We start from the raw sequence: 24,694 nt of genomic DNA, 5'->3' as shown, positions 1-24,694 counted from the left end.
ATCATTTTGAATGGTTTTCTGAACTGTATTGAAAAGATCTGTCTCAAAAGAATGATTCACAGTTGAACTGTTAAACCTCATAATTTATTTTGGGGGAATTGACCCCACAATTAGCATGCTGCTAAATGAAAAGTAACTAACAAAATGTGGTTGTCCATAAAGAGTTGTTTTTGACGTACCTATTTCCTTTGACTGGCGAAATGACAAAGCAATCAAAAGCCAGTCGTGCGTCATTGTTTAAATGGCACGTATGAGTGATTTCTAACTGTGCTCTATCGAGGGCAACTTCCTTCAGCTGTGGCATAAAGGCTGTAATTTAGTGAGTGGCCATGAAACTAAAATGATGGACTGAGTGCTGCATTTCTACATTGTTTTTCGAACACTTTTGCATTTATTTTCTTGCTTATTTCTTAGAGGAAATCAAATTGTGATTGGATTACACCAAAACAATCATATCAGATATGCTAAAGATAGAATGATTATAACTGAAAATAAATGATGATGCACCTGCAAAATGTTTCCAGATGTTGTTGGTTAAGTATCTAATGGATGCATATGCACATGACAATTTGCACTGTATTGATATTAGTCAGTTCATAAAATACAAGTCTCAAATGACAAATCATACCAAGCTGATGTATTTATTTATGCTTAAAAAAGGGCCAACTGATATCGGCTGATCAATGAAATTAGCGATTAATCACCCTGACATTTCAAGCTAGAGAATGATGCAGCATATTATAAAGTGTTGAGTCACATAGAGGACTTTATAAAACCATTACAAACTTTACTTTAGCTCAGACCTGAAGTTCTCAAACGGTAGCTGAAAAGCAACTAAGCCACCATCTAAAACACCCTTGCAACTGAGAATGCCAGTATCAACAGCTGAAACATCTCACATCCAAGTTTTCTCGGATGCTCTAGTCATTCAGAGACAGTCCTACTCTATTATTGTGTTCTGAGAAGTCCAACCCTGAAATATTCCACTTCCTGTTCAGCATTCTTCCTGGTTAACACATCTAAATCCTCCAGCAAGTGTGCAAACTATACTCTGAAATCAAATTTTTGAAATTAAGCTAATCAAATCCAGATTTAGGAAACAGGGACAACAGATGCTAAAGCAAACATGAGGAAATTAGCAAACCCAACATATTACAGTGCACTTCTGTTCTGTTTAGCAGCGTCCCACCACTGATTACAGATCTGGCATGCTGTGGTCATGGGTGGACCACCGACCTGAACCAAAGCCCAGATACACTAAGTGATGAAACTACTAGTCAAACAAGCTTTGCACTTTTCGTTTATTTCAAGCATGCTAAAAATGGCCCAGGGCGCTTCCTGTATTATCATAGAGCTGGAAGTAATATTCACCATTTAATCAAAAGGAAATTATATTATGCATAAAGATTGTTGTTGTTTGCATTGTAAGACTATTTTAATCACAGTTAAAGGGATATCCCATGATTTACTCACCCTCAAGCCATCCTAGGTGTATATGATATTCTTCTTTCAGACGAATACAATCAGAGTTATATAAAAAAAATGTCCTGGCTCTTCCAAGCTTTATAATGGCAGTGAATGGCCATTTCTGTTTTGAAGTCCATAAAAGTGTATCAATCCATCATAAACGAACTCCACACGGCTCCACTGGGGGGGTTAATAAAGGCCTTCTGAAGCGAAGCGATGAGTTTGTGTAAGAAAAATATTAATATTTAACGTTACAAATTAAAATTATAGCTTCCGACCAAATAGCCATACACAGTCTACTTGCGCCTAAAGCACAACTTACGCAACTTGTGACGTCTGAAGTAGCATAGTGCGTCATGGCGTAGCATAAATATCAGCAGTACGTCGCATTACTCGCATAAGTTGCGCTTTAGACTTAAGTGGAATCCGTATGTTCGTTTGGCCGGAAGCTAGTTATTTAATTTATATAGTTTTAAATATGGATTATTTTCTTACACAAACTCATCGCTTCGCTTCAGAAGGCCTTTATTAACCCCCCGGAGCCGTGTGGAGTTCGTTTATGATGGATAGATGCACTTTTATCATGGATGGATGCACTTTTATGGACTTCAAAACGGCCATTCACTGCCATTATAAAGCTTGGAAGAGCCAGGACATTGTTTACTATTACTCCGATTGTATTCGTCTGAAGAAAAATGTCATATCAACCTAGGATGACTTGAGGGTGAGTAAATCATGGGCTAATTTTCATTTAAGCACAAATATCATTATCATTATTGTAACACATCCTGGTCAAAAATTATTTATGTATGAATTTAGTACAAAAATGTACACTTTACTAATATATCATTCCCGTTTACACTGATGAAAATGCAACAACAAAATATTTAGAATTTATGGTGAACATTATCTAAGCAATTCATTCTGAATTATTATTACTAATTAAGAAAGAAAGAAAGAAAGAAAGAAAGAAAGAAAGAAAGAAAGAAAGAAAGAAAGAAAGAAAGAAAGAAAGAAAGAAAGAAAGAAAGAAAGAAAGAAAGAAAGAAAGAAAGAAAGAAAGAAAGAAAAGGAAAAACTGATTCCAACCAACTTTTGGAGAAGGAAATGTCATTTTCCTAAAATTATTTTCTTTCCAAAGAAGAAAAAACTGTGTTATGGGTAATCACATTGAATAAATTAAAATCATGTTAATTGGATGAGGTAATGCTTGTTATCTTTTCACATAAAACACATTAAAAGCCAGAGGTTAAAAGGTAAAAACGCAGTACGGTGAAGCCAAGTTCCACTTGAAACATTAGGACTGTAATTTTCAGAGCAAAAATAACTTGGACCTTGGAGATGCCATGATTTCTAGCCACCAGTATTCTTAGATGCCAATGCTAGTGTCAGATTATCTTGGTAATCACAGAACTGGACCTGATATGCAGTTCTAAATGCTTAAAGGACAATCCCTAATAGAACAACAAAGTCTAAAGCTGGCAGTGAAATGTTTGAGTTGATATTTCTGCACTTCTGAGTCACATAGAGTCATTCAGAGGAGGACCTTTGGTTGTAATCAAGGCAGGGTCGAGGGTTTGGTTTACAATAAATCAATTATTCTCTTTCTCTTTTTATCTCTGCACCTCCCTGCCAAGTCCAATGGTTCCCTATCTTCACACTTGGCAGTCTGATTTAAAGCAGGCATTGGAGAAGGCTTGTGTTACAACCTCTTCAAATCCCAGTGATTGTACCTTCAACAAAAGACCGCTTAACCACTGTATATGTAATGTTTTTATGTTGCTTTGACTACATAAGAGTTCTGGAAAGCGGAAGTGCTACTCCGGACTCAGATTTCCACTTTAAACTGAAGAGCTCCAGGTGTCGTCACTCTCCCGTTCACGCTAATTTTAGAGAGGAATGTCAAGGCTAAGCATCCATCATCACTAAAAACATACTACACGTACACATAATTTGCATGGTCAATCCAGGCCACATACCTCAACGGTTTGGGTTTATGTATTTTTGAATCTATATTCATAGTTTTAATGCAAGCTTGTTGTTTGTAATGGCCTCCAAAGACTATCCCACATGTACTTTTAGGTTATCCTTGCCTGCAGAGCAGATGTGATCAGGAAAAGCACTTGAGCTCTGAGCTTTTCAGTCTTCTGCATTTCCTACACCTCTTTACTCTGAGCTCACCGAGGCAAGAAACCACATAAATGCCCAGGCCAAAGAGCTTCCAGTTCCTGTCCAACAAGTCTTGTATGGCACAGAGCAGACCTTCTTGTGAATGGGAATGTGTGCCAACAAAAGCATATTAAATGACTGATGTTTTTAGTCGGTCAGCGGTCAAGCTGACTCTGTGTTAAGTCAACTCCCACCTAACCTATCTGATTGTGCAAAGAAATGTACTGGCATCTATGTTTCTGTGAAGAACATTTAATATCCCTGGAACCATTTAATTGGACAAAAGGTTCTTTATAGCGGAAAAAGGTTCTTTAGATTTTTTAAATGTTCTTCACTCTAAAAAACCCAAAATGGTTATTCCATGGCATCACTACAAAAAAAAAAAACTTTTTGGAACCATTATTTTTAATAACATATGTAGTTTAAGGTCAAAGTCATCAATACTCACTCTCGCAGAGTCTCCTCCTCAACCTGCCCCTGATCTTGTCAATGGCGTCAAAGTCCGTCACGTGGAACACATGAGCACTTTTGGGCTCGGCGGCGATCTCTTCCAGCTCCTCCTTAAGAGCTTCCCCAATCCCTACGGCGAACAACCTGATTCCAGCAGCCGCCGCAGCAACCGATGGCTCCAAAACAAAATCCTGACTCCTGCCGTCCGTCAGCAAGATCGCAACTTTCTGAATACCCTTGGCGGCAGGCCTTGCCCCTGTCCTCTCCGTGAAGATGTTGTTGGTGGTGAAGCTGATGGCATCTCCAGTTTTGGTGTTCCCACCCAGGTAGCGGATGTTCCCAGCGGCACGCTTGACCTCCTCAAGAGTTTTGTACCTGCCCAGGTTGAATTCGGCGGTGGGACGGTCACTGTAGCGAACCACGGCCACACGTGTCTTCTCCACACCTACGTCAAAAGATTCTACCAGGTTTGCCACCCACTGCCGGATCTTCTCAAAGTTTTCCTTGCCCACACTGGAAGAGGTGTCCAAGATGAATACCAAATCATAGTGAACATTCTTGCAACCTGGGACAAAAGACATGCAATTTTACAGACAGTGTGTATACAGTTTAGCCACAGATTTATGTGGTTTGTGTTTCTGTCAGTGTACCATGGTCTGGTTGGATAATACATGGACTGAATTTGACAGAGAACTCAAAGCTATTAGTTTGTCAGGTGCAAAACCTCAGTCTGCACACATAACAGACTCACTGAAAGTCAGAATTAGAATTGCCAAGGTAAAGTTAAACAGAGATGTGGTTAGGGGTCATGAAAACAGTATATTTAGGCTAGTATGTGACCTCACCTGCCCTTTGTCCTTCAACACCACTTCTGTACAGAGTCAGAGCCAGTATGGTCAGGACCAGAGAGATCCTGAGGCTGAATCGAAACTCCATCTCCTTCTCCGCTGTTGTTTGCTGATATTCCCACTAAGGTGTGATGATCATCAAGTGCTGCTCCTGTGGAGACATGAAAACAAATGTGAGGTGATCAGTCATTCTGACTCGGAGCGGAGTTATATTGATAGATTGCAAACAGAAGTGGAGTGTATGATTCACGTTAGCCGTGTGCTATTCATAACATTTCTTACTGATGTACTACTGGTGCAGCCCACATTAATCCATATTACTTTCCAAGTTGCCGTTTTAGTTTGAGCCAATAACAAAATGAACCATCATGCTCATAAACACAGTATACAAGTGAATACAGGACTATTTTACCATTTTAAGTACAATATAAATACAATTATTACTTTTTTTTAACGGGTAACACTTTACAATGAGGTTTTAAACTTTAATTATCATGAAATAAGAATGAACTGCACTTCTACAGCATAAATTAATCTTAGTTAATGTTAATTTCAAGATTTACTAATACATTATAAAAATAAAAAGTTGTATTTGTTAACATTAGTTAATGCACTGACATGAACAAACAATAAACAGCTGTATTTCTATCAACAATAATTAGCAAAGATTAATAAATACAGAAACAAATGTATTATTGTTAGTTTATGTTTGTTAATACATTAACTAATGTTAACAAATTAAACCTTATTGTAAAGTGTTACCGACTGCATAATATTATAAATAACACATCATGAAAAATGTAAGATCTCCATCAGGACTGGTTTCAAGGTGGGGTAATAGAAAGAAAACCCCCAGAAAGTTTTATGTCCATCTGTAATTCATTCCCCTGTTCACCAAACTATATATACACTACTGGTGACTAACCACGCTCCTCTGGCAAAGCTGAACTGATGTTTCGCTGTAAATAGGGTGTTCTTCTGATTTAGAGGAGTACAGTTCGCCCCAGGGAGCACACTGTCATCAGGGAGCGAGGGAACAACGTTGGGAAGCATTGAATTATGGTTTGCAGAGCCTTGATGATGTGGCAAGCTTTCCTCACAGGCAATTTCAGCTAAGTTCCCCTACTTTCAGGTGCATTAAATTGCTATTCTCCAGAAAAACCCTTTACCAAGGACAACAGAATGAACTTCATCAATGGCAAATGGGACTTTGATGACTTGTAAAAAATGGTATCAATTGAGTTAGTGAGTTCAAAGTTTCCAGTACAAAAGTTGATGCATCTATGGAAAACTGCCCATTTATTTGGATCCGTCAGACCAATAGGAAAACAATTATGTTCCTCGTGAACTGATGGTCAGAGGCCTCCTCTCACACAATTCAGTGTCTTTTCCTTGTTGCTTTCCACAACTCATTCCTCTCCCTCCTTTTTTTCCTTTCATGAAGGTTTGCACTATCATCATATGACCCAGAAAGTCTTGCTTTCTCTTTACTTTTGGTCTTAAAAGCCCACAGTATGGTGAGTTCTTTGAACCCTTTGACCAGCAGGTCTTCTCATGTTTCTTTGAGGCTGTGAAAGTATCCTGGATTCATTTAACTAGTAACATTAACTGTATACATTTGCAGTAAACAACATTTATACTGGATTTTCATGTGTCTGTGAAAACAAATAGCCACCTGTAACATCTGTAATATGATTTATTTTTAGATTTTAGACATCAAATTATATATATATATGCCAATATGTACTGTTTTTTTACAGCCAGTCAGCAGTCCAAAGTTTTAAAGGGCACTTTGTTTTTCCAGCCCACTGGTCAAGCTATTAGCCTAAATTACCGGGTGCATTTTAAAACTAATGGGCCTGGGCTTGGTTAAAAAAAGTTTAAAAAAACAAAATTCTTTTCAAAACTTAAATGAACTGGTTGTGGAAGGGAACACCCAGTTCACCCAGTTGACCCATATGGTCAATGTCCCAAATTGAACCTGTGGGTGAGTGCCATGTCCAAGGGTACAATGGTTATGGTCACCTACTAGGGGTTGCACAGACTAGACGACTTGATTGCTCTGCCATGACACTTTAAGCTTGACATTGACTATAAAAGTCACAACAGGATAAGAAATCTTTTATGTTCACTTTTATGCTTTGTTTCCAACAGTTAAAATGACAAATAAATGCATACTCTGAGAGCGCTCCACTAGATATGTTTGATTATACCATCTGGATGATCAAAATTAATCGGGTGAATGCACATGTTAAACAGCTTATTGTATACGCAAGTTTATCACCATTCTGCATTGTAACGCACACACATACAGACAGTATCTCGCATCACGTGCAAATAGAGAAACATTTAGTAGCGCATAAATGTATTGTCAACACTGTTCTGTGATTTATCAATAAACTAGCTTAGAAACTGAAAAGTTCTAGCATAGTAGTAACTCAAACCCATAGCTTCACTATTAGTAGAGAGACGCTGCCAGGTAGAATTAATTCACACGCTATCGCTCTCTGTAATGCATTCATATGTAATATTTACTGTGCCACTTTATCTGTATCTTATTTAGAACGAGCAAAAATCTGTGAGAAATATAATGACCCCAAGACAAAAGAACTGAGAACTGGAGCAATAGCATTGTGGGCAGCGCTGTGTCATATGCCATAGCTGTGCACAAGGCAACCCGCGTTCGAGTCTCAACTCGAGGTTCAGGCTTATTTGTACATTAATGACAACGTCAACATCGACCTGACTTTAATCACATAGACGTCGACTTAAAAAAAAAAAATTCCTGAAAAAATCTTTCAATCCCTATCACCTACAACCTTACATTTACCAGTCCTACAACCAGAATTATAATTTTTTTTACTAGACCACCAATCTACAATCTTTTCTTTACCAGCCTTTTGACTTACAAACTTTTGTTAACTAGCTTGACAACCTACAATTGTTTATTCACAGTACCAGTGCTATGACCAATGTGTATTACCAGCCCTACGACCTATAACCTTTCGATCACCAGCCCTAAAACCTTTTGTTTAACATCCATGCAACATACAAACATTTAGTTACCTGCATCCTAAGACTGCATTCTTTCATCGACCAATTTACAATCTTTTAGTTATTAGAAGCACAGTAAAACATACTATTTTGGGGTTTACCAGATCAATAAATACAATCTTTTGGTTACTAGCCATGACCTGCATTCTTTCAGTGACTAACTTACAACCTTTTTATTATTAGACGAATGTACAGTATAACATATCATTTTTGGTTTACCAACTCTATATAACCTACAATTTTTGGTTAACAATGCAACTGACTGATCTCATCCAGTTACCTCTGTTATTTCATTATTGGACAGTCTGGAATAAAAACAAAAAACAAAAAACAAACATCAGTTATCATAATTGTTGTATTGTCTGCAAGTACATTTCTCATTTTGAGTCTCTGAAACCTTTTAATGTTTCTATCTCCACTAACACTCTAGGGCCCGACTGCGGCCAAACTCCAAGACTCTGCTAAACGACCAGCCCGGGAACAACCTGCAGATGAATAAACCAGAAATCTTCACTCTTCTGAAATGTTAAAAACAGCCTTTACTTTTACTAAAGTTCCCCCCAAAAGTGGAAGAATAAAGAAAGCAGTAGTTATAGAGCAGACTGAGCTATCAAGACATGATGACTAAACATCTTAGAGCAAAATATCACAAATCAAACACTGTTTGCTGATGGGATACATTTGGGATATGAACGATAAACTTCACTCTTACCTGTGCTGTCAATATGTAGGAACAAGAATATATTCTTCAACCTCCTCCAAAAACACACCTCACAGACACCTGAAGTATCAAAGCAGCATCCTCCTAGAAATAAAGCTCCAGGTAAGGTCATTCACAGGTGTGATAACACACACACACACACAGTAATCCTGCAGTGAGGAGCACAGTGTTGTGGAGTCTGCTCTCCTCTGCTGGGAGGTGGGAGGGAAGAGGGACTGCTCCTCTAAGTGTTGGGTTTCAGTGGGGACGAGATGGCTGCCCTGCCCTGTTCACGCACATAAAATAAGGCTCTGACAGACTGCACCAATTATAGAGCAACTTTCCGGGATATTTTTGTCACTTTCTTTCTCGTCATCTCTTTCTTTTTCTCTCACACAAGTTCTCTCCTCTTGTCTCCATGGCTTTAAGGATTGATTCTTCTCTCCAGGCCAGGCTGAGCCCACAGGTTGCCAATGGGACTGATCGGCGATTTTTACCCACAAGGTTTGTGTCTATAGTGAGAGTTCACTAGATGAAGTAGTGTGTCAAATGAGTGAATGTGCATTTTCATTAAAACACAGATTTGAAAAGTTGAAAATTGAACTGAGTGGCTCTTTTCTAGTGTAAATGCTCCAGGGTTGTGCAACATTTAGAACTGAAGGATTGGCCACCTTTGAGTTAAGGAAAATGGTCAAATTAATTGGCCAAACAGGCAGGAAGTTGAACTGGAATGACAGGAAAAGGAAAAATTCCCCATTGACTTCCATAGTATTTTTTCCCTCATATGGAAGTCAATAGGGCCCATCAACTGTTTGATTACCGACATTCTCCAAAATATCTTCTTCTGTGATCAGAAGAAGAAAGAAATCCATACAGGTTTGGAACAACTTGAGGGTGAGCAAATGATGACAGACTTTTCATTTTTGAGGGAACTATTCCTTTGAACACAGTGTGAAAAGACCTGTTTAGGTTTTGATGTTTAAACTTGTACCTACAAGTTAAAGATGGATGGATGGATGGATGGATGGATGGATGGATGGATGGATGGATGGATGGATGGATGGATGGATGGATGGATGGATGGATGGATGGATGGATGGATGGATGGATGGATGGATGGATGGATGGATGGATGGAGGGATGGATAGATAGATAGATAGATAGATAGATAGATAGATAGATAGATAGATAGATAGATAGATAGATAGATAGATAGATAGATAGATAGATAGAACACTAGCAGTATCATAATGTCAAAGTAGCCTATTAGTCGAGTTAATCTCTTAGAGGAAACCCAATTAAAAATGACTTTTTTTACCTTAAAAGATTGTAGTGTTGCCGACCTTCCCTTCCTGCTGTTTTTCCTGTCAGATAGTCTTGTTCTTTGAGGCCGAACATGCCAGATATCCTGTGTGCACGGCGTGTCTCTGAAGACCCCTGCTTTCTCTCCCTTTCCCTTTCTCCTCCTGTCTTACTTTTCATGTCTCATCTGGACGTCTTACCACAGAGTACTTTCACAGGCATCGGGCACTCACGAAATCTTACAAACATGCACTTTCCAAACTCCCTAAATCCCATCGTTATGGACAGTAAAACACATCAACAACCGAGCCACACAGCAATAAACATCCACCAGTAAAAACGTGCAGAAAGTAACTGCTCGTGGTTCATCTTGTTGAAAAGAAACAAGATCTATTTCCATCCTCTACCTTTTTGTAAGGGGTCTCGCAGGAGGTCGCACTAACTTTAGCGCAGGGCAAAGTCCAGCAGAGGACAACTGATGGTTTGGCACAGATGCAGATCTACAAAAGTGACGAGGAAGTGAAGTTTATATAGGTTCTTTGAACTCAAGTGAGGTTATAAAGGTCATTCAGATCTGTTTCTGTTATGAAGATTTCATTATGGAAAAAATAATTAGAGCTTGAGCTTACGATTTAATTATGGGAAGAAGGTTTTTGTATTTGCTGCCCGTTTCTTTAACATAAAACAAAATATTACAAACTGGTCATGGATGGTGTTCTCCATTGGCCAGCCAGTTGATCAGTAGCCTAACAGATAGGCAACTCATGTTTATACAACCATGGATTTTAACTAGATTCAGTGTGGGGGTGCTCTGATGCCGACTTGAAACCAATTTGAGCCATGTGTCAGTCCTAATCCTCTCTCAGATTTCTGCGTCTTTCTGTAGTCAATAATTGTAGGCCTATCCCTTAAAACTAATATTTGATCACCAAAATGACATACAGTTTTTTTCCTGTTAAAAAAAAAAATCATGCCTTAAAATAGCTTGAATGCAACTCTACACCCTTGCCTTGCTTCATTTAGTATACGCGGAGTCGCGGATCCATGAATATGCTAATTTGCCCCGCCTCCACTCACGTCAGCTCAGAGATTCACTCGGCCAACAATACTGAGGTAAACGCTGCACAACGGTATCGCTCTTTACAACATCGGTAATTAATATAATTAGCCTTTAGCTTGTCAACAGCTAATAATGTCTAGCTAATGTTACACAAACCATGTTTCCATTTGCCATCTCAGAGTCAGGCATCTGCCTTCTAACAATCATCAGAAACGCTTTGAACAACTCAGAACACCCGCATATTGCTAAATCTACCCGATTTTTCATATCAACAGAAAAATATAGGCTACCTGGATAACCTGGACCCCCCTGCTAGATCGCTGTTAATGATATGCTAAAGCCCGAGGGACCTTGACATGATGGATTACAAGGTTGTGACGTCAGAGGGTTTCAAACCACGTCTTTGAGACAGTCTTTGGTTAAATGCAGTTTTAATGAGAAAATACTCAGCAATGGTGTTGACTTATGATTTTGCACATGGTTTGTCTTAAAGCACACTAAAAACAACACAAAGACATAACATTAAAAACGTTATTTTCACTACAGGGGGACTTAAAAAAAAACAGTGTCCACTACAATGTTCATCACACTTAACAGCAACATTGAATAGGATACATTTGTTAAAAATTGTTTAATTAACAATAAAGAGTACTCATATCCCGTAATCCATCGCAATAATAACCATGAGCTAGTGTTCTGTTGCCTTTGCAGCTTTTACAAAGTGTCATTTTAGTGTTAGCTATATAGTGCTGAAATGACATTCTTTGAAAGTAATTTTAGTCATTTAGCACTGTCCCCTGAGAGAAGACAGATTTATGTATTTATTTATTAATCTCAGATTGTGTTAGACACAGCAACATTTTATTGATTTATGTAAATAGGAAAAGAAACACAGTGATCATTGAAATTTTCATTGGCTGCGGTGAACAATATTGACAAACTCTTTGCTTAGACTGTCAATGTGGACATTCTATTTTTATCTAGTTTTAGCAACGATAATCGTCTTATATGAAGAATATAAATGGATTTTATTACACGCCTCACCGGAATACTGGATTCTGATTGGTCAGACGTAGTGTTCTGCAGGTAACAATGAAAAACTGCATAAATTAACATTTTAAAGCAAGACACCACAGGCGGATAGGGTTATTTTTGGGTAGTTATTATTATACCCTAATTATTAAACATTACCATACTTCCCAGTTAATTAATCACAGTTCATTAAGACATACAATTTTATATTACAACTTTTCTGCAATGTTGCGTTCAAATATGCAAATTAGGCAGTATCTAATTAAAACTGCTGTCAAATTGATTAATCGCATCTAACATATATATACAGTGTATATATATATATATATACTCACATTATATATTCAAAAACATTTGTTAGATGTGATTAATTGTGATTAATCGATTTGACAGCACTAAAACACGCACACACACACACACACACACACACACACACACACAAATATGTCCACGAGTCCCATGACACAGATATTTTTATTATTATTATTTACTGAGTAAGTAATGTAATAACTTTCATGTCCAAGTCGTGATCACCCTGTCTGGGTTTATTTAGCAATAATCACTGATGGACTCACTGTAAATAATCTCTCATTTATAAATACAGAAATATTTGGATCAGGAATGTTGTGCTGTTTTCTCCATTACTGAGCTGTTTTCAGATCTAAACCCAAGAGGGAAATCCTCTGTAGGCATGGCTGTTTTGCCATGTTCAAGTCTCTAACCCCAACACCACCTGTTGCACTTCCTCTTCGGGTCAGAGAGTCAGAGCACGGCTTCCTGAATGTTATTAACAGCCATCCTTCTCCCAACTTTACCCACTGCCTCCATCTCACGAATCCCAGGTTCCCGCAGGTTCTTCCATGATGCCTTTTGCAGCACACGGCTGGCATCTCTGATGGCCTTGTCGCCGGGGCGCTGACCTTTGCCCGGGCCGGCTGAGGCCTGTTTGCTCTCGTCACCTGTTGATAAACTGGATTTGCTCTGATCCTCCTCTAGCCGCCAGGTCCTTCGCAGTCTTAGACGCCTCTTGTCTGCATCCTGGGTTTTAACTGGAGCAGCTGATTGGCTGTTGTTCTCGGGAGCATGTGCCGAGCGAACTGACAGATTACCTTCCACTCGCCCCGCCTCCTTCCCCGCTGGCCTATCAGAACCAAGCTTGACTTGATTGACAGGTAGCAGTGGTTTGTGGGGCTCTGTGATGATACTCAGCGCCAGCGGGGAGCATTCTGGTGACTTGGCCGGGCCGTCCTGCCAACAAACCTTTGCTTTTCTTGGATACGCCCCCCACGAATTACAGCCCACCGCTTTGGCCTCCTGAGCACTTCTGATCTTCTGCCACTGTGCCTCTCTCACCTCTAGGGGGAGCTCTAGCGGGGCAAGTTTCAGAGGGCGTCTCGGGGGGAGATTCTCAGCCTCTTTCTCTCGCTCTGAGGGCTGGAAAAGAGCTCTACCCTGATCCTGTATGGAGGAGGAAGAGGTGGAGGAGGAAGAGGAGAGCGTCAAGTGACCAGGCTCCTCAGCATGTGTCGGTAACAGATGGAGGGCAGGTGTGCGTGAGAGACGGCCCTTTTTAGACACCAGCTGAATACCACAGCCACTTAGACGGATCATCGCATTTTTCCCCTGGCAGGTCAAACTTTCCTGAATCTTTAGCAAACACACGTGCAAAACAATTTTTTACACATTTCACACATTTACATGCAGTTTTCTATGACACATTTATTATGGAAAAAATCTTATAAACACTGCCAGTGAAAAGTTTGGACAGACTGATTTTTTTTTCTTACGATGTTAAAAATCGAAATGCTTAAAATTTGTTTTGTGGACACATAAATTGTGCATAAATAGGAATTTCTTTATTTTTTTTGATGAATGAGCTGGAACACATAATGGAGGAAATAAAGTGTCCTACAAACTCCTTTAAAAATAACATTCCAGGATGCACCTCATGCTTTAAAGAAGCTAAAATATATTATATAACATTTTATTCAATTTACAAAAAAAAAGGATAAAAAACAATAATCATGTTTAATAGGGAATATATATATATATATATATATATATATATATATATATATATATATATATATTTTTTTTTTTTTTTTTTTTTTTTTTTTTTGCAACTGCTTCTTACAAAAATCATAGTAGTATTTAATCAAATTAAATAAGAAACATTTACCCTCAAGTTAAACATTAATATTAATATTTTCTCTTTATTACGACCATTTTTAATAATCTTTACATTACAGTAGCATTGAAACAGTCCATAGAATGTTTGATTACTGATTTAAAAAGACACCAGCTTCACTCCAAATGTGGAGTATATATGCAGTCATTTTTTAAATGAAAACAATAATTTCCTCTAACAATTCAGTCACAACTAAACAGATTGTGAATCTTCAGAATAGAATAGAATAGAATAGAATAGAAAAGAATAGAATAGAATGCTTATATACTCACAACTGATGCCATAATTTCCTGTGTTTTTTGCCGAATCATCAAGCCGTGTGTGTTTGTTTTTTTTCCTCTGTCCTGCACGAGACTGTGACTTTGCAGAGAGAGAGAGAGAGAGAGAGAGAGAGAGAGAGAGAGAGAGAGAGGTTGCATTAGACTGACAACTGTTTCAATGATTGACAGTAAGAACCTTATGAGGATTGGGGTCAGTGTGCAGGTGTGTTGTGATCTCTGCTGATGTCAAAGCCACTTCACTCACACACACACACACACACACACACACACACACACACACACACAAACCCCCATGTGCTCTCATGGACACATGGTCTTCTTTCCTTTTATTTACATTTTATTTTCAAATGTTCAGTAGAGAATGTGATTATATTGTCAGCAGGCACTAGATGGCGCTACAGACTGCAGCCTCAAACGTGCTTGACTGTGGAATGGAACACCAGTTTACTACTGACTGAATGCTGCACTCTGGACTGAACACTGCCTACAATGTTAAAAAGAAGGCTACTATATGTTTAACATGACAGTTATTATTTTATATTAAATCATAGAGTTGGGTACTTGGTCTCGGACTGCAATTATGAATGAACTTGGACTCACTCAGGTGGACTTGACGCGAATTCTTCATTTTTGACTCCGAAATGTTGGTAACACTTTGTTTTTCAGTGTCCTTGTTACACATGTTACATGTACTTACCATAGTAATAACAGTAAATTATGGATAATTACATGCAACTAACCCTAAACAAAACCTAATCCCAACCCTATAGTAAGTAGCTGTTGTTAATTAATATTACCCAGCACTTACACTATAACAATGACACATTAATATAAAGTGTGACCGATTTTTAGTATAGTCTTGTAACATGAAATAAAACAAGTAACAAAAAAAAAATGATATAACAGATAACAAGACATTAAACATCAACTCAACTCAAACTCAACTGGTTAAAGGGTAACTCTCGCCAAATTGCAACCTAGGCTATTTTTGTTAATCTGCCCGAGTCAAACATTCGTGTAAAAGCATAATTAGAATGGAAACGTCACTTTTAAGTTTGACCGTATTTTAGTTTTCGGTCAAAATGCCTTTTGAATGGGAGTGCTAGGGGCACTGCAGTGATAGCATCAAAATCGCTATTTTTAAAACACTAAGGAGGCTCAGCACAACATGAAACTGTGCTTGAAGTATCACCAGGGGCTCTACACATGATCTCCAGCATTGAGAACATTGTTTGTGTACACAAAGTTTACTAAAAAGAAAGGTTTTGTACGACTTACTTTATCAGTTAGTGTTTCCGTCCGCCGGCATTTTGTCAGTCAAAAATAGTCGATCTCCGGATGCAACGTAACCGGGATGAGAGAAAGCTCCTAAAGCTTAGTTCCATAAATTCACAGATAATTTGTTGTTTTGTTGTTATTGAAAATCAATATTAACCTTGTATTTGAAAAAGGATCCTCATATAAGAAACAATACTAAAATTCAGAGTCAGTTAATTCGCTGATACTCCCATTCAAAAGTCAATTTGACCAAAAACGAAAATACGGTCAAACTTAAAAGTGGCGTTTCCATTCTAATTATGCTTTTAAATTAAAGTTTGCCTCGGGTAGATTAACAAAAAGACCCTAGGTTGCAATTTGACGAGAGTGACCCTTTAAGGGCTTAGACTCGACTCAGATTCGAAAAGGTGGACCGTGTGGACCTATTAAATCACTATTAATCACTAACTAAATCACTAACACTATTAAATCAACTGGATTGATTAGCATTGTTTAATTTCAACAAATATTGAGTCAAAATATATATCATAAGTGCTTTTGGAATTGGAAACAACGGTCAAGTTGAGTGTATTGCATTGCGAAATACCTAATTCCTTGCTGTGTGTTTTGTTTGCATTCAGCATATTTTGGCCAATTATTCTGCATTATTCTGACTTTTCTTTATTCTCTGCGTAAAAACAACAGATCAAGTCTAAATCGACACAATGTGGAAATGTAAAGCAAGCAGATGATCCCCGGTTTGACGATCTTACTCTCCATTTGTGAGGTGGAATGAGATATCCAGTGGCCTAATCTTCTCTAAAGTCCTCATAGTCACCCTGAAATCCTCTTCTTCCATGCTGGGGCTGATGGGATTATATGTATGGCTGTGGTGTTGAGTGAGAGCTGATCCTGGTGACCCAGAGCAGGGAAAGTGCTGTCGTTATCCAGAACGAGCTAAGCGCCGCATGGGGCGCGACAGCCTGAAAAAGCAAGCTGACCACATATTCGTATGGGCATGAGTGCAGAGACACCGAAATTGGTTTCAAAAGGGCAACGGGCTTAACGAGCATCGGTCCTGCACAGGCTCTCAAATCTGGGAAAGAATTGTAACAATCTGCCTGAAACCCCACGCCTTCAAGGCAGCCATATCCATCTGTCCTTATCCGCGCACAGATGTGATTGTTCAGATGGAACCAGCTGATAATGGTGCTTTTGTGTGCATTTCCTTTCTCCATTTTCATTTTTGCTCTGGGTCACAAATATTGTTGGGCTGTGAGGAGCTACTGATAACACATTCTCTTCAAAGCCATCAAGACGAACATGAAAAACTATATATTTAGCTTATTTAAAAATGTTTAAAATGAGTATTGCTCAGTGGTTGCTAGGTTCTGCTGAATGGTTGCCAGGTTGTTACTAAGGTGTTCTGGCTGTTTGACAGGGTGGTGCTGGCTAAGATGTTCTGGGTGTTGCTAAGCATTTGCCAAGGGGGTTTTTGGTGGCTGTTCGGGTGTTACTAAGGTGTTCTGGGTGGCTGCAAGGCGGGTGTTGCTAAGTGGTCACTAGAGTGATCTGGGTGGATGCCATGGTGCTGATAAGTGGTGGCGAGGGTACCTGGCTGCTAGGGTATTGTTAAGTGGTTGCTAGGTTGTTCTGGGTTAATGCCAGGGTATTGCTAATGTATTCTGGGTGGCTGCCTGGCTGTTGCTAATTGGTGGCTAGGGTACCTGGCTGCCAGGGTGTTGTTAAGTGGTTGCTAGGGTGTTATGGGTTGATACAAGGGTATTGCTTAGGTATTCTGGGTGGCTGCCAGAGTGTTGCTAAGTCATGGCTAGTGTGCCTGGCTGTCAGGGTGTTGCTACAGTATGTGGTTGCCAAGACATTACTAAGGTGTTCTGGGTAGCTGCCAGGGTGTTGCTAAGTGGTTGCCAGGGTGTTGCTAAGTGGTGGCTAGGGTGCATGGCTGTTGCTAAGTAGTGGCTAGGGTGTTCTGAGTTGATCCCAGGGCATTGCTAATGTGTTCTGGGTGGCTGCCAGGGTGTTGCTAAGTGGTGGCTAGGGTGTCTGGCTGCCTGGGTGTTGCTAAGTGGTTGCTAAGATGTTCTGGGTTGATGCCAGGGTATAGCTAAGATGTTCAGGGTGGCTGCCTGGGTGTTGTTAAGTGGTTGCTAGGGTGTTCTGGGTTAAAGTAGAACTCCGGTCAATTTTAACATTGAGCTCATTTTTTTGTAAATTTGGAGTGCTGTCAGTACAGAGAACAACGCCAAAAATCGATGTTGCCTACACCGAGTTATCCTCTTTTTAAAATTTGCACCCTGTTGACTTCAATGGGGCAAGTTTTAAACCAGCTTTTAGCCTCTTAACATCCTTGATGTGTCATTACAAGTGCACAGCTAATGTGAGTGATTCCTCAGAGTGATCACGAGTGAATCTGACTGCAGTATATGTGAAAGATATTAATAAAAATGATGTTATTTCAGCCAGCGCACATACCTGTATTTTCTTCCTGTTTTCGGTCGAAGTCCAGAGTAATCGATTGTCGAGTTCACACGCATAGGTTTAGTTACCTATGATCACGCGCCTGAACTCGACAATCGATTACTATGGACTTCGACCGAAAACAGGATGTAAATACAGGTATGTGCGCTTAAATGACAAGTTTAAATGACAGGTTTGTATTAGTTTAAAACTTGCCCCATTGAAGTCAACAGGGTGCACATTTTAAAAAGAGGATAACACGGTGTAGGCAACACCGATTTTTGACGTTGTTCTCTGTATTGACAGCACTCCAAATTTCCAAAAAAATGAGCACAATGTTAAAATTTACCTGAGTTCTCCTTTAATGCCAGGGTATTACTAACACCTTGTCTACACCGGACGCGAGCGGAGCGACGCAATGCGATTTAAAATAATAAAGCTTATTATAAACAGTGATTCAGACCTACACTGGATGCGGCGCGACATGAGCGGCAAATCACCGACAGTAAACTGATACTCGTTTTATTTATAATGTGCTGACACGAAGGACAAATGCTTTGCAAAGGGCGCTTTGTAGACAGTGTAGTGTAGTGTAGACAGCCTTTAGCTGTTGCAGTCGCATCCGTTGTAGACACGACACGGGGTAAAGTATTCTGGGTGGTTGGATATTACTAAGGTGTTCCATGTGGTTGTCAGGGTGCTGCTAATGGTTGCTAGGGTGTACTGGGTGGCTGTCAGGATATTGCTGTGTGGTTTGTTCTGAGTGATTTTCACTTGTTTTATCATTCACCAAGTGAAAAATAAGCTTGATCTGAAAAGACAAGAGAAAAAGTATAATTCTAAGCTGTCATTTATGCCTAAAAAATTGACAATTGTACAATTCTCTTTCATCACCAGGTGCAACACAATTTCGTCAGGCTTACAAAAGTTGTTCTCACAGCTTTCTCAAGATGTTTCCAGCCATCCTACTAGAGAAAAATATGGTTTTCTTGATGCCTGGTGGAGTTCATTGTATATGTCTCAGCCTAAAGTTGTTTCTGCAGAAATGTCAATCACCTGTAGTGCAAAGAGAAAAAGAGGTTATTACAGCAAAGACAAGAATCTCACAGGGTTTGTGACGGTTGGCTCTGCAGTTCTCCAGACAGGCCCACTATGAACAAAAGTGTTCCAATTTAGTTGCAGTCCCCTGTGGAGAGGTCACTGACCGCCTGTTATATGAGGGAATTTAGACACCCACTGTTCAACAGTGCTTTCCCACAAAATCACCACAAACACGAGAGAGAGGAAATAATTACAGCAGTTTTATTTTTGGATAAATTATTACTCTAATCCACCCCACATAAATAGTTTACCACAGAGATTTTTGTCAGGAGAGAAAGTCGTAAACCAAAAAATGAATGTAGTATGTTTTTTTTTTTTTTTTAGATTTAATCTTCTGGAGTTTCGCAGCACATTTGCATGCTTTCTTATGCAATTATAATTTGACATAATGGCAATAGGGTGCTAAAGGATATGATCTGAAATGAAAAGAACAGTACTCTTGGCTAGAAATAAAAAAACCAAGTCATTTTTGATGAAGGTGGATTCATTTTGTCCCAGAATGCCCTAGTGCATTAGCTACATTTGACTCTTTATTAAAATGTAAATAGCTTATGAAACTTATTAAGTTAATGCACATATTATATATGTGTGTGTGTGTGTGTGTGTGTGTGTGTGTTAACTTATTTGTTGTTTTGTTGTATTACAAGCATTATGAGCATATATATATATATATATATATATATATATATATATATATATATATATATATATATATATATATATATATATATATATATATATATATATATATATATACTATATATACAACCCCGTATCCAGAAAAGTTGTGAGTCTTGGGACATTTTGTAAAATGCAATAAAACCAAGAATCTGTGATTTGTTAATTCTCTTTCACCTTTATTTAACTGACAAAAGAAAAGATTTTCAAAGTTTTCACTGACTAAATTAAGTTTATTTTGTACATTTTGCCATTTTTAATTTTTAATGGCTGCAACACAATCCCAAAAAAATGGGACAGAGGCATGTTTACCACTGTGTTACATCACCTTTCCTTTTAATTACACTATTTAAATGTTTGGGAATTTAGGATAATAATTGTTCAAGTTTTGCAAGTGGATTTTTTGCCCTATCTCGCCTGATGCAATCCGAATATACGCCTCCACATCAATGGTACCTTCACACATATGCAAGTCACCCATGCCGTTTGCATTGATGCACACCCGTACCATGACCAATGTTTGCTTTTGCACTTATCGCTAATGAAAATCTGGATGGTCCTTTTCGCATTTGGGACTGAGAACACAAAGTTAGTTTTTCCCCAAAACAAGCTGAAATGTGGACGTATCTAACCACAGCACACATTTCCCCAGAGAACTCAGCACAATCTCTGCATTGAACAGAGATTCTAGATTTCTGATTGATTATATCAGATATACTATCATTTTCTTATAGATTATAGTATAGATTTCTCCTTTGTGTAAGATTTAAGTGGCATTTCTTGATGCAGCGTCAGACTGTGTTAAGTGACAACGGTTTTCCAAAGTACTCCTGAGCACATGTGGATACATTTAACACAGTAGGATGATGGTTTCTCATGCAATGCCATCTCAGGGGTCAAAGGTCACACACATTCACCAGAGGTCTCCTGCCTTGCCCTACACGAACAGAGATTTCTCTGGATTCCCTGAATCTTTTCAATATGTATGCTACTGTACTGTAGATGGTGAAATACCTAAATACTTTGCAGACTTGCATTGAGAAATGTGATTTTTGAATTGTTTGACAATTCTCTCATGAAATTTGGCACAAAGTAGTGAGCGATGACCCAACTTTGCTGGCAAGGACAGAGTCTTTGGTGGATGGTCCATTTTAACCGTAATCACAATACCCTCACCTATTACCAGTTCAACTGCTAATTGTGAACTGTTTCAAAACAAGTCAATTGGATATTCTATAGTCTTTTCACTTTTATTTTGCCTCTGTCCCAACTTTTTTGGAGTATTGCAGCCATCAAAATCAAAATATGTTTATTCTTACAAAATACAATTAATTTGGCCAGTGAAAACATTAGGCATTTTTTCTTTGTGCTTTTGTCAGTTAAATAAAGGTTAAAGAGAATTAACAATTCACAGATTCTTGATTTTATTACATTTTATTACAAAAGCCTCTAAGTGTCATCTGACATTTTCTTCTAGAATGATCATTTTTATTAAGCTCATATATATATAAGTTCAGTAATTCCACTTAAATGGCAATGCAAATTACCTATTAATTGTCATTTAAGTGAAATTACTTAACTTAAATATACAAGCTTTATAAAAATTATCATTCTAGAAGAAAATTTCACATGGCACTTAGAGGCTTTTGCATCTGAACTCTTCATATATATATATATATATATATATATATATATATATATATAATCATTTTATATAAATTATATCTGTGTATATGCATAGAATTACTGATTAAAATAATAATTACCAATACTTATTTACTTAATAATTATTCTGTTTAAATCATAAAACTTTCCAGGATTTTTTTCATTCCCAGCATTTCACTGTGGATTTGGCCTTTCGGATCCCACTGTATGTGCATATGCATAATGGAACACATACATGTGTACATAAGCTTATGTAATATCTCTCTCTCTCAGCACCTGCATATTAGACAAGCCGTTCATATCAGTGATTTATAAAGAGAGAGGTTAGCTCTCCTCCTCGGGTGGCTTGACTGGGTGCTGAAGCTCTTTTGAGCTGCGTTTTAAATTACAGGCTGGATCCAGCGCCAGAGATCCAGCTTTCCTCCACCACTGCTCTTATGCTGTCGCTCTCCCCCGGCCTCAAACAGCAGCCTGACAGCTTAATTAGCCAGGAGCCACGGGAGATGAATAGGGCCGAGGAACATTCGCTTCCACCTACTCAATAAAGGCCGGCATCCAGCTGTAGACCCACCAAACACTGAGATCGCTGATGTCATGGAGGCTGCTGAACCGCAACCTTACGGAGAACCGGGAAAAAGAGTGAAAAGAATATTAATTTGCTGGAGTAGTAGCTAATGTACTCTGTTAGAAGATGAGTCAAGTTTACTCTATTTAGTTCAGGAGCCCCTAAAGGGATATGGAGGTGGAAAAAAAATGAGATGGGAGAAAAATAATAAGTCCTTGCTTTTGTGTTCTCTCACAAATGTTTAGCGTTCCTCCGAGAAACTTTGCCTTCGATTGCAAAACTTTTTAAGTTCTTTGCAAGCAAACGCAAAGTTTATCGGGGAACGCAAAACGTTTTCAAGAAAAGGCAAAAGCATTGAAATAATTTTTTCCCATCTCATATTTTTCCATCACCATGTCCTTTTAGGGGCTCTGTATATTCCTGGTCTTATTGTGAATGATTTTATGTTATTCCAAAGAAAAAAAATGCTTACTTGACTTTTCAGCAAACACCACCAAACTATGAAACCTTGTTTCTGCCACAGAAAAAAAAAAAAAAAATGAAAAGGTAATTCTGACTTTTTATCTCACAATTCAGACTTTTTTCCTCACAATTGCAAGTTTACATCTCGCTATTCTATGGAAGCTTGTTTCCGCCACAAAAAAAAAAAAAAGAAGATATTTGCGACTTTTTATCTCACAATTGCGAGTTTACATCTCGCAATTCTGACTTTATTTCTCAGAATTGCGAGATATAAAGTCAGAATTGCGTGAAATAAAGTCAGAATTGCGTGAAATAGTCACAATTGCGTGTTATAAAGTCAGAATTCTGACTTTTTTTCTCGCAATTGCGACTTTATATCACGCAATTCTGACTTTATATCTCAGAATTCTGACTTTATATCACGCAATTGGGAGATATAAAGTCATAATTGCATGATATAAAGTCGCAATTGCGTGTTAGTCAGAATTGTGAGATATAAACTATTCTAAGGTAAAAAAAGGTCTTTCTAAGGTCTTTTTTTTCCCCTTAGAATTGGACTTTATATCTCACAATTCTGAGAAAAGATGTCAGAATTGCGAGATATAAACTCGCAATTATGTGTTACAAAGTCAGAATTCTGAGATATAAAGTCAGTATTGCGTGATATAAAGTCGCAATTGCAAGAAAAAAAGTCAGAATTCTGACTTTATAAGACGCAATTGCGACTTTATATCTCGCAATTCTGACTTTATATCTCAGAATTCTGACTTTATTTCACACAATTCTGACTTTATATGTAAACTCGCAATTGTGAGATAAAAAGTCGCAATTATCTTTTAAAATGTTTTATTCAGTGGCGGAAACAAGCTTCCATACTATTCTAACTTTTTTCTCAGAATTGTGTGATATAAAGTCGCAATTGCGAGTTATAAAGTCAGAATTGCGAGGGAAAAAAGTCAGAATTGCGAGTTTATATCTCACAATATTGACTTTAGAACTCCCAATAACTTTCAGCATTCAGGACATGGTCAGAAAGCCTCCTCAAAAGTGTGTTACAGCTACTGTATTTTCTGGTATAAAACAATTTACATCATACAATCAATTCCTGATAATGCAATCAAGTCTTGCCCTACAATTTTGATCTTGTTGGACACTAAAATGGGTTACGAATGCTGTTCATAGTTTAAGCAATCTTAGGATGTTTCAGTGCAGTGAAGTCAAATATCCAATTAAATGCAGTGCAGTGAAATGTTTACATGCAATAAATTACTTGCTCATCTTATAAATGTACACAGTTTATTTTAATGACACAGGGCAATGTCAGTTTACAAAACTGTTCCAGAATATAAAACTTGTGCTCACTGGAGTAAAGCAATAAGCATTGAGTGGTTTTACAGTGACTAATGGAGTAAACAGCCTCATGCACTTTTCTTTTATAAAATGGTTACAAAAGCAAATTCAGTAAAAAAAAAAAAAAAAAAAAAAATCAATAACATATTTTGGGTCACACTTTAGATTAGGGTCCAATTCTCACTATTAACTAACTATTTTTTGCTTCAGTAAACTCATAATTACTGCTTATTAATAGTTAGTAAGGTAGTTGTTAAGTTTAGGTATTGGGTAGGATTAAGGGATGTAGAATATGGTCCCACAGAATAAGGCATTAATATGTTTCCAGACAGCAACATTGTGTCGGCTCAGATCCGGCCCACATCTGGACCGTATGTAATCCACGTGTACCAGACGTGGGCCGGGCCTGGGCCAACACAATGTTGTCTGGGTGCTTTATAAGTACTATTAGTGCGGATTGGTCCCTAAACTAAAGTGTTACCTTAATTTGTATAAAAACAGACCTAATGCCATTTAACGATTCTTCCACAAAGTAATGCAAATTGTTAGTATAAACACTGGCTAACTGTAACTGTAAGCTGATGTGC

At 38.2% G+C, this 24,694-nt stretch overlaps 2 protein-coding genes across 5 annotated transcripts in view; both read right to left on the bottom strand.

The window, feature by feature from the left end:
* Positions 1–10,137, bottom strand: part of col22a1 (collagen, type XXII, alpha 1) — a 52,907-nt gene extending 42,770 nt beyond the window's left edge. For 2 of the 3 annotated variants that reach the window (XM_081377011.1, XM_081377013.1), the window contains exons 1-3: positions 8,701–8,838; positions 4,932–5,085; positions 4,085–4,651 (exon numbers count right to left, since the gene is read on the bottom strand). In XM_081377011.1, coding sequence (XP_081233137.1) covers positions 4,085–4,651; positions 4,932–5,022 — 658 coding nt within the window. In that variant the 5' untranslated portion in view covers positions 5,023–5,085; positions 8,701–8,838. Of the gene's footprint in view, positions 1–4,084; positions 4,652–4,931; positions 5,086–8,700; positions 8,839–10,006 lie in introns of those variants that run through there. The other variant, XM_081377012.1, reaches the window with a different exon arrangement.
* Positions 10,138–12,427: 2,290 nt separating this feature from the next.
* Positions 12,428–15,896, bottom strand: LOC308697593 (uncharacterized protein). Of its 2 annotated transcripts, none has more exons than XM_081376936.1 (3): positions 15,830–15,896; positions 14,543–14,630; positions 12,428–13,729 (listed from the first exon to the last, which is right to left on the bottom strand). In XM_081376936.1, exons 2-3 carry the CDS (start codon positions 14,579–14,581, stop codon positions 12,845–12,847), a joined length of 924 nt encoding a protein of 307 aa, XP_081233062.1. In that variant the 5' UTR covers positions 14,582–14,630; positions 15,830–15,896; the 3' UTR covers positions 12,428–12,844. The 2 variants fall into 2 exon arrangements, with proteins under 2 accessions (XP_081233062.1, XP_081233063.1); XM_081376937.1 differs by having other exon boundaries at positions 12,537–13,729; positions 14,543–14,624; positions 15,830–15,880.
* Positions 15,897–24,694: the final 8,798 nt, after the last annotated feature.

This window comes from Scardinius erythrophthalmus (genome assembly GCF_964197995.2).
Source record: "Scardinius erythrophthalmus genome assembly, chromosome: 10".
Taxonomy (NCBI): Eukaryota; Metazoa; Chordata; class Actinopteri; order Cypriniformes; family Leuciscidae; genus Scardinius; species Scardinius erythrophthalmus.
The sequence above is the reverse complement of the archived record's forward strand: the minus strand, read 5'-3'. Positions and strand labels throughout refer to the sequence as shown.